Source organism: Asterias rubens, chromosome 1, assembly GCF_902459465.1.
Source record: "Asterias rubens chromosome 1, eAstRub1.3, whole genome shotgun sequence".
Classification (NCBI taxonomy): domain Eukaryota; kingdom Metazoa; phylum Echinodermata; class Asteroidea; order Forcipulatida; family Asteriidae; genus Asterias; species Asterias rubens.
Window position 1 is genome coordinate 3,501,930 of NC_047062.1, and position 10,505 is coordinate 3,512,434.

Consider the following 10,505-nt stretch of genomic DNA (forward strand, 5'->3'; position numbering starts at 1 on the left):
ATTAAAGATGATGCAAGTTTGTGTGACACACATGGCACAGGCAGGAAAGTGCAGCATAGAATAAAAGTACCGAAGTGACATCTGTTGAAGGTAGTAATTTCATTCCTATTATGATTTAGTGATAGTTTTATAGAGATGACTCATGGTCTAGGGCTGTAGTTCAGTTGGAAATTGTTATCCTAGAATAAAAGAACTTGATTTTGAATTTGAAAGAAAGTTTACTTGAATTGATGAACATTTTGATTTTGTTAAAAATTTTGAATGGTTATGATGGCGCCACCACTTTTTCATTCGACATGAAATAGTGTAGTATCTAATTTACCTCAATGAGAGTTCTTCCCTTTTTGTAAAAATGAGTGAAACATGGAAAGTTATCCAGTTCCATTGCCGCATTTTCCACTGCATGATTATCCTAATCTTAAACTTAATTTAAACATTTGTTGCCATGTATGATGTAGTGTATTGTATTTGTAGCCTAATTTTAATATTTAAACAATACGTTGTAATTGTATTGTGTTTTAACCCATCTGATTCTGATTCTTAGTCTTGGTAATATAAAGTTAGTAACAATATGTGTAAAAACTGTAACGCGCCGGCCGGCAAGAGTCGAAGATTGGTCCCATCTTGTGAGTGTTCAAGTTGGAGCATTTTAACTGTAGTTGGGACAGTGGTAATTGTGAATACAGGGTACCAGTGGAGCAAGTAGGGGATCTCTGAATTTGCAGGATGTCAGACAACTTGTCCGTCGTCGGACAACTTGACGGTTCGGACAACTCGACGGTTGAGACAGCTCGACTGTTCGGACAACTTGATGGTTCAGACAACTCGACTTTGAGACAACTCGACGGATGGCCAAGACAAGTCGACGGTTGAGACAGCTGGACTGTTCGGACAACTTGATGGTTCAGACAACTCGACTTTGAGACAACTCGACGGATGGCCAAGACAAGTCGACGGTTGAACGGACCTCCGTTGCTGACATGTTTACACAAATTTCCTGTAAATTCTAACCCTAACCCCAACTCTAACCCCAACCCTTACCATAACCCTAACCCTACCCTTACCCCATCCCCTCCCTTTCCCGGCCCTGTGTGCACCCCATGCTGAGGCCCCCGTCACGGCCATCCGTCGACTTGTCTTGGTCCTAAGTCGAGTTGTCAACAGTTGAAAAAAAATCCTGACATTAACGTTATCAATGAGTCTTTGACAATTGGTGTATCTCCTACTATCACAAGTAAGAAACAAGCTCATGAATAAGACTTTTGGGCTACTTATTACCAGGGTGACATGGTTTTTAATGTATGTGTACTACACATTACTACACATTACACTTAGTATGTTCATTTTGTACATGAACATCAATGCATACCTTTTATGGTTTTGTCCTTGCAGCCAATGTTCAAAATAATCATAACTTGAGAACTGTAAGAGTGCCCATCCCAAATCTTTCTTTTGAAAAATTAGCAGCACAATCTGGAGATTGTCTGTCTGTCTGTCTGTCTGTCTTAATGATCTTCCCTCAAAGGGTTTATGATCACCAAGCTAGCAAGAGCAAATCTTTTTCATACCTTTTTAAAACGCCTATTATTATGAATTACACAAATCAAGAAATTGTGATTCAGTAACTGGAGGCCAACACTTAATTTAGTCATTGTGAAATCAGCAATTAGCTTGGTAGGATTCGAACCCACAACCTTGTGATTGCAAGTTCTGTAGTCTAACCACTGGACCACAGTGATCCCAATAATCCTACCTTTATTGTTCAATATCTTTGCTTTCATAAAGAACTGGTGATGGCTGAAAACGCCACAGAGTCTAAGATGGAGGAAATGCAGTTGAATGATGGAGCAGCCAAGGAGGCTGCTACGGCTGCAGAGGAAGATATCGTGGATCCTTGGACAGTAGCAACGTCTTCAGAAAAGGGCATTGACTATGATAAACTTATAAGTAGGTTCAAGACTCAAATTCTGTTTAGTCTAATATTCTTTTAAAGGCAAAGCATACCTGTGGTTTTTGGTACGTTTGGTTGTTTAACTGAGCACACAGAAGGGCATCCACCCTTGGTGCCATGCGCCTAAAGGTTGGTTGAAAGTGTTCTGTTTGTGTAGTGATCTTTGTATGGGATATGAGGCACTGCATGGTGAGGTATCAATATACCATGTGTGTGTATCTACTAGCTAGATTTTGTTCTTTAGAAAACTGTCTTGCTTTATATTCTACTACTGCTGAGTAGATTTTCGGAAAAGAACTGACTTCTCAGTTCTGAAAAGAACTGTTCTCCTTTTTAACTACTACCTGAGCTGAAGGTAGAAAATCAGCCGGGGTTACTTTAGTGGGTGGTTGAGGTGGACCTCTCCTTATTAACTTCACTACCGCTGAGTGAGTTCTAAAAGAAAATGTTGCCTTGGATCGGACGAGTTGGTCTTTGGAAAGGGTTTGAACCGTTTGTTACGAAATGCATATTGTTAGAAAGATATTTTAAAAGTAGAATATAATGATCCACACAGTTCACTAGAAATTGCGTGGTTTTCCTTTTACCCTGTCGACCAACACGGTCAGGCATTTATGGAATTTTTGACTCCCATAAATGGCCGACCGTGTTAGTTTGCAAATTAAAAGGAAAACCACTCAATTTCAAGGCAGATTTGTGTGGATCTTTGTATTCTACGTTTAAAACATCTTTCTAACCATATGAATCTTATAACGAACGATTACAAACGCTTTTCAAAGACCAACTCGACCGATCCAAGGCAACGTGTTCCTTTAATTGGTCTCAATGTTTTGACTGGCAAGCTCTAGTCTGGGAGATTTTTGTATAGTTCCTTTTGCAGTGGTTGTTTGAAAAATTAAGGAATGTTTACTGTTTATTAAACTTCAATCTTTTTTTGAACAGAGAGATTTGGAAGCACAAAGATTGACCAGGCATTACTGGACAGGTTTGAGAAGGTCACAGGTCATGCACCACACCATTTACTCAGGCGGGGCGTATTCTTCTCTCAAAGGTATGTGTGTAAGATCATCTGGACACTACTGGTAATTACTCAAAATGATTGTCAGCATAAAAACCTACTTGGTTACGAGCAATGAAGAGCTGTTGATAGTATAAAACATTCTGAGAATTGGCTCCCTCTGAAATAACGTAGTTTTTGAGAAAGTTCTCACTCAAATAATGGAAGGCTTCAGCTGAAGCCTTTTAGTATGCATCTGAAGGCACACAAAGTTGTGCAACAAGGGTGATTTTTCTTTCAATTTTGTTTTTGCAACTTCGATGACCAATTGAGTCAAATTTTTCTTGGACTTGTTAGTGTGTGTATATGCGCCTGGTGGAAGTTTATTTGGCCGTCCGGCCATGTGATATGAAGCGATCTCTCATAAAAATGAATACTTAAAGGAACGTTACCGCATTGGTCTGAAACAAAAATCCTGAAGATCACAGATTTACATAAAACTTACACAGTTTAATGATGATGATAGTGGAAATCATCCCTTGAAATTTTTCTGTCTGAAATGTCATATTTGATGAGAAATAAATAATCTTATTTCGCGTTTGGAGTTTATCGCTCAGTGAGCGTTTTACTCTATTTTTGTCTTAGCACCGATGCAATGCAAAATTTGTAATCGGTTTTCACTATTTTCTTGTGGCCCAGATGGCCGATCGATCACAAACTTCTACAGGTTAGTCAGTTTATGTATGGTGGATTACATAAAGTGCTTACACTGCCAGCAACTTTTTTGCTAGCAAAACCAATTCTGTAATGTTCCCTTAAAAATAAGTTGTACACAACATTAAACCAGAAAGCTGAGCTTCTCCAGCTTTTTTACAATTATATATATACAGATATAACAGTTAAATAAGGGAATAGATTAAATATATGAGTAAATAAATCTGTATACTAATTGTTGTTTTATTCAGGGAAGTAAACAAGATACTGGACCGCTATGAAGCCAAGAAGCCGTTCTTTCTCTACACTGGACGAGGACCATCTTCTGGATCAATGCATACCGGCCATCTCATACCATTCGTCTTCACAAAGTAAGCTTTTAGTGCTGCTATTTTTTTCTTGAATGTGTTCAAGATCAGGAGGCAAATTCACAGAGCAGGGCCCAGTTTCATAGACTAAGCACAAAGGTAGCTAAGCACAACAAAATTATGCTTACCAGCAGAATACAGGTACTAGCCAATATACTGTTCCACATGTACAATGTGTGACTGGTATCCTGCTTCCTTTGCTAAGCAGAACATTTTTAAGCACCATTTTCTGCTAAAAGGGAATGTATATGTTTGGCAATCACTCTTGAAATTAATGGCAATAAAAACTTTGGGTTAGAAGCCTCCAGCATCTTTCGATAGTATAAAGCAGTTTGAGAAACATTTCACTTTGAAGTAATTTGGTTATGTAAAAAGATTAAGTTTTTATGCCCCAAAATTTGAATCTGAGACAGATTGTGTTTTCCTATGAGTGTTAATTCTTCTTGCCTGGACTCTAGGCAATATCTCAAAAACACTTTTTGAAATTATATTTTCTACATGTTATTTTTATTGTATACATTTACTTTTTTACATGAATAAAACAATCGAACAGTTCGTATAACCAAAGGTATATAACTTTGCCTTTATACAGCTCTTAGAAGTTGGGCCCTGCTGTAGCGGGAAATGTTCCCAGGGATGGAAACTTTTATCTGATTTTAGATTTTCTTTTTGTCTGCTTGGTGCAAATTTAAAATAAGAAGTAGAATAAACCAAACAGCTTGTCATCGTTTCTCTCAGGTGGTTACAGGAAGTCTTCGATGTCCCTCTGGTGGTCCAGCTCACCGATGACGAGAAGTTTCTGTGGAAGGATCTGAAAGCAGAGGAAGCGTTTCGTCTGGCCAAGGAAAATGCCAAAGATATTATTGCACTCGGCTTTGATGTTGAAAAGACATTCATATTCTCAGATATGGAGTACATTGGGTAAGTTTCTGAACTGTGAAGGGCTTGGAGTTAGCTGTCCAGTAGAGGAAGGATTACTCCAACTAAGGATTTAGTTCTTATTCATCAATCAATCATTCAATCAATCAATCAATCAATCACCAAACCAATAAATCAATCAATTAGTCAATCAATTAAGACAATCTAAATAGCGCAGGCATCAAAAGGAATAGACCTTTATCACGCTGTCACCATCTTGGTCATGTTCCCTGTTTCCGTAACAGTGATGAATGCTAACATTCATTGCGCAAACATGGCACCAGACTATTATATCGTCCAGCCTCAGTTTGATACGATGAGTTGGAATGGAGTAAAATCAAGATGGCCACACCGTGATAAACGTCTAATTATGTACAAAGGCGCTTTGATAAAAAATATACTACATAGAAAGTGAAACCAATTTTAGGGCTCTTAAGAAGTAACTATAACTAGCAAACTCACAGGTGCAACCATGTAAATCTCTTTTGGGAGAAGGCTCTGAAAGCAGGCAGTGTGGCCTCAAAATTATGCACAGAACTTTCGGGACCACACAGACTGCTTTCAGAGCCAACGCTCCTTAAAGAGTTTTACACTTTTAAAGGGTTGTACTATCACAAGTTTACTAGTGATAGTCACTTCTTATTTTCTACACCACGCAAAGCTTTAAACATCACTTCCAGGTTCATCTTGGAAGAGTTCACATTTGGCAAAGTGTTGATGTCCATAGGGAGACTGTTCCATAATAGAAGTATTGCACTAAAAATGCATGGCGGTCATATGAGTTAAGTTAGAGGTGGAATGTAAGGAATCTTAAAGACACTGGACACTATTGGTAATTGTCAAATACCAGTCTTCTCACTTGATGTATCTCAACATATGCATCAAATAACAAACCTGTGAAAATTTGAGCTCTGTTGGTCGTCGAAGTTGCAAGATAATAATGAAAGGAAAAAACACCCTTGTCACACGAATTTGTGTGCTTTCAGATGCTTGATTTCGAGACCTCAAATTCTAATTCTGAGGTCTCTAAATCAAATTCGTGGAAAATTACTTCTTTCTCAAAAACTATGTTACTTCAGAGGGAGCCGTTTCTCACAATGTTTTATACTATCAACCTCCCCCCATTACTTGTTACCAAGTAAGGTTTAATGCTAATAATTATTTTGAGTAATTACCAATAGTGTCCACTGCCTTTATTAAAGGAGTATTTTGTTTTTGTCCATCTTTTATGTAGTTCTTCCCCGGCTTTTTACATGAACATGATCAAGATCCAAAAGTGTGTGACATACAACCAAGTCAAAGGGATATTTGGCTTCACAGATAGTGATTGTATAGGTAAGTATTACATGGCTGAACGGTTTAGAGCATCAAATTCAAGTTTTGTGGTTAAGTCAGAGTGTGGGTTCGAATCCTGATCATGATTCTTATTTTCTTGAGCAAACCACTTCACTATAATTGGTTCTTATGTGAATGGGTACCTGTGAGGGTAGAGGTTGATATTGTGTTTGAAAAACCCCTCATCGCACATCCAACAGCACAATTATCGCCAATAACAGGATACATAGGAGATGAGAAGAATATTTAAGTTTTAGATGTGGGAGGAAAACCCCAAAGGGGGAAACCACTGAAAAACCAATCCACAAGCAAGACTGAGGTGGGATTCGAACCAGGGTCAACAGAGGTTAAAGGGCTGGGAAAGAAACCACTGAGCCAACCTGATCCCCATTAATAATACCGGGCACTGCTAGGAATAAATGGTGTTACATTAAAATAAGTGCTCGCTTTTCTGGTCCTATTACTTTAAAATTTCCAACTGTTTTGATGTTTACGGTTGTTGCGCTTACATTTGACAGGTAAAATCAGTTTTCCATCGATCCAGGCTGCTCCCTCCTTCTCAACCTCCTTCCCACAGATCTTTGGTGGTAAGAAAGACATACCCTGCCTCATCCCATGTGCAATTGATCAAGTAAGTCAAGGATACAGTCACTCCTGTATGCATCTTGTTAATGTTTGAAGCGTGGGGCCAATTCTCAATATAAGTTGTGACCTCTTTGGTCAAAAGAACTTGCTTTGCAGCCAAATTCTCACTTTATACTCATATCTTACCTATGTATGAAAACTAAATTTTTGTCCTCCATATTCTCCATAGGATCCATACTTCCGGATGACACGTGACGTTGCGCCTCGTCTAGGATACCCCAAGCCTGCCCTTATTCATTCTACATTCTTCCCTGCCCTGCAAGGAGCAAAGACCAAGATGAGCGCCAGCGAGCCTAACTCATCTATATTTCTGACAGACACGGCCAAACAAATCAAGACAAAAGTAAGTGGAAAACAAAACAAAAACAACAATTATACATGTAGTTTTTTTTACTGTAATATATGGCAACCAATAATTGCCTAAATTGGAACAAATGTGTTGAAAATAAGTTGTTATTAAACACTACATCAATCTTTGTTTTCAACACTTGGTACTTTAAAATGGTATACAAACTTTATTTGTGTTTCCTTTAATATTGAACTTCCAAATGTTGAAAAGCTTTTGTTTTGCTCATAGCTCTCTTTCTATGTTTCCTTCAAAATATTTAGTGCTGGATTTGGCATTTAAAGATGAAATGACCAAAACAATTTATGACAGGAAAAAAATGTAGTGACCTATTTTTCTCAGAATAATGTCGTCGGATGTTTTGCATGTTGACAAATTGTTGCACTAGAAGGGTATCAAGTACACTGGCAAGCTACACCAGTTTAACTTGAAGTTGGAGACTTGTAACCTTTTCCCCACTCACATATGAGGACGCTATCTATTGGAAAATTATCACAAAATTGTATTGGTAATTTCCCTTCCACTTCAAAAACAATCATTACTTCATGATTTATGCTTATTTCAACAGATCAACAAATATGCCTTCTCTGGGGGCGGAACTTCTGTAGAGGATCACCGTGAGAGAGGGGGTAACTGTGAAATTGATATAGCTTACCAGTACCTCACATTTTTCATGGAGGACGACGAACGGTTGGAACAGATCAGAAAGGTTTGTGTGGCAGCTCTGTGTTGAATTATCTGGTTTTTTTTACCTTTTCAGGTACTTTTTGTTGTTGTTGCCAAGTTTGTATTTGACTTGTGTTTTGGTGGTGAGAAAGTGTTTAATTTATTTCTTTGTGGTTGTCGAGATGAGTCTTGTGATTTAACCACTTTACATAAGTACTTTGAAAAATTGTCCATGACAACCTGCAGTATTATTTTTCAGCACTTTTTTGGAGCTTCTTGAGTAGTTTTTCCTCTGAAAAAATTGTTGCCACAATGAAACACTGAATTGACAAAGGAAAGACAACAACGGTTCTCGTAAGTAGCACCAGGATTTGGTGTTGAAGTTTAGAAAATATGAGTAGGCACTCGCCGTGATTCACAGAACCTCGGCCGTGTGTCACAGCCAATAATCTGCCATGGTATGCTCAGACTTACCTCCGGGAGATGGCACATAAAGATTAATACAAGAGAGAAAAAATTGCCACATTTGGATACATACAAAATTATACCCAAAATTAAAAGAAAAAAAAAGAAGTAAACAAGGGGGAATTAATGAATGATGGTGGAGCATGCAGGAGGGGACCAAAACCCAAAAAGGGGGAAAGTGTTCCAAACTTTGGACAACCTAACAAGTAGGATTTGAAACTTTTCATGGCTGAAGTATACAATTTAGAGATGTTTCCATGTGAATGTGAATATCAGTTTCTTCAATTGTTTGGGTTTTGAAAAAAAACAATGGTTATAGAGATGTCCACATGGTGTTACGGCAAACCTATCTAACAACAATCAACTAGTGTGACCTGTCATTTTTTGTGATTATGTCATTGCAGGACTACACCAGTGGCCAGCTGCTCACCGGTGATCTGAAGAAAGAGCTAATCGTAATACTGCAGAAGGTCTGTGCTGACCACCAGGACAGACGGAAACAGGTCACAGACGATATCCTAAAAGAGTTCATGAGACCTCGGAAACTAAAGTACGACTTTTAACCGTGGACGTGTTCGTTGGAGGCGAACTGTAATTGTGGATATTTAAATTTTAAATATTTAGGTGTTTTATCATTGCCATGTATGTGACAACTGCCTACGAAATGAGAGACAAAAACGTTGTCACCATTAATATTGACATTACAAAGTTTAGCACATCTTGTAGCTGTTTTATCATTGTCATGTTAAATCCCGGTCGTGACACTTGTGTCCTTGAACAAGATACTTTACTATAGTTGCTTCTCTTCACCCAGGGGTATAAATGGGTACCTGCGAGGGTAGAGGTTGATATTGTGTCTGAAAAAGCAATTGGAGCGCCATGGCAGCTCGGGCTGGTTACTATGACATGGGCACTAATGTAAAGCGCAACGATATGGTTATTGTGAAAAGCGCTATATAAGAATTTGTTATTGTCAACTTACATGAACCAAAAGAAAAAGTGAAAGTCACAATATAAGTTATCACACAAGAGCGAGTGGAATACAGACAAAATATAGCGCTTCTGCATCCCATATCCAACGTTGCGATACATAAAACACACAAGACGCAGGTAGTGATATTAGCCGTGCAATATAGCTTTTTATCACCACTCCATTCTGCCAATCTGATTGGAGGATAAGCGCGTACTTTAAGATAAAAACTGTTGTCACCATATTGACATTGCAAAGTTTAGCACATGTTTGTGTAAGAACTCACTCTAATTTCATAGAGCTGCGTAAAGCAGAAAACAATGCTTAAAGCTTTCCTTAAGTGAGCATTATTGAGCAGGAAACCTGTTGCGAATTGTACACGTTTCATGGTATTTGGCTGGTGACCTAATTCTGGTAAGCACAATTGTGTCGGGCTTAGCTACTTTTTGTTTTTTTAAGCAGCTCTATGACATTGAGCCCTATAGTAGATGATGATGAATCTGTTGCTGTCTTGTCGTAAACAAATACTCATTTTTTCCTTTTTTTCTAAATCACTTGTTTTTTCTGAGAGTGGTTATTGTGATGCAAAAACTGAAAATAATGCATGATAATTTTTAATACTGAACATATTTCTAAAACAAACAAAAAATAGGTACTTTTGTGGAAATGAGGTTAGCAAGTTGTTTTCTTTATTTTTATTTTTCAAATAAAATTTAGATCAAATAATTTTAGAAAGTTCTGAATTGGAGTATTGACCACATTCTCATCTTGGCCCAATTTATGAAGCTATATATTAAGTAGAAATATACTGCCTAGCAAATTTCTTTGCTTTGTGGAAAATGATGGGGTACAAGTTGCAACTTTATGGAATGTTGTTTGGTATGATGGTTCTGCTAAGTAAGATTTGCCTGTGCTTAGCAAGTTTTTATGCTTACAGGGTTTATGAAATTGGGCCCTGACATCATAACCACAATAAATTTTGGTTGAGCCAAGACAGTTTGGGCCATGTGTTATGTGTTTACAAATCACATTTTAGGCGATACCTGTAGACCATGCAGTCATTGCCAGAGAGATGTAGCCAAGTGTTACATCAGGGCCAAATTTCATAAAGCTTGTAAGCTTGTAAACTT

At 38.0% G+C, this 10,505-nt stretch overlaps 1 protein-coding gene across 1 annotated transcript; it reads left to right on the plus strand.

The window, feature by feature from the left end:
• The first annotated feature begins 8 nt into the window (after positions 1 to 8).
• On the plus strand, positions 9 to 9,488 carry LOC117300900 (tryptophan--tRNA ligase, cytoplasmic-like). The gene is made up of 10 exons (XM_033784766.1): positions 9 to 90; positions 1,786 to 1,947; positions 2,894 to 3,002; positions 3,914 to 4,033; positions 4,769 to 4,951; positions 6,183 to 6,283; positions 6,802 to 6,914; positions 7,098 to 7,271; positions 7,843 to 7,983; positions 8,810 to 9,488. Exons 2-10 carry the CDS (start codon positions 1,794 to 1,796, stop codon positions 8,966 to 8,968), a joined length of 1,254 nt encoding a protein of 417 aa, XP_033640657.1. The 5' UTR covers positions 9 to 90; positions 1,786 to 1,793; the 3' UTR covers positions 8,969 to 9,488.
• The last annotated feature ends 1,017 nt before the right edge of the window (positions 9,489 to 10,505 follow it).

Coding starts and splice junctions, on each gene's coding strand:
- LOC117300900 (XM_033784766.1), top strand. CDS start 1,794: ATGGCTGAAAACGCCACAGAGTCTAAGATGGAGGAAATGCAGTTGAAT. Junction 1,948..2,893: donor TGACTATGATAAACTTATAA/GTAGGTTCAAGA, acceptor TTTTTTGAACAG/AGAGATTTGGAAGCACAAAG. Junction 3,003..3,913: donor GGCGTATTCTTCTCTCAAAG/GTATGTGTGTAA, acceptor TGTTTTATTCAG/GGAAGTAAACAAGATACTGG.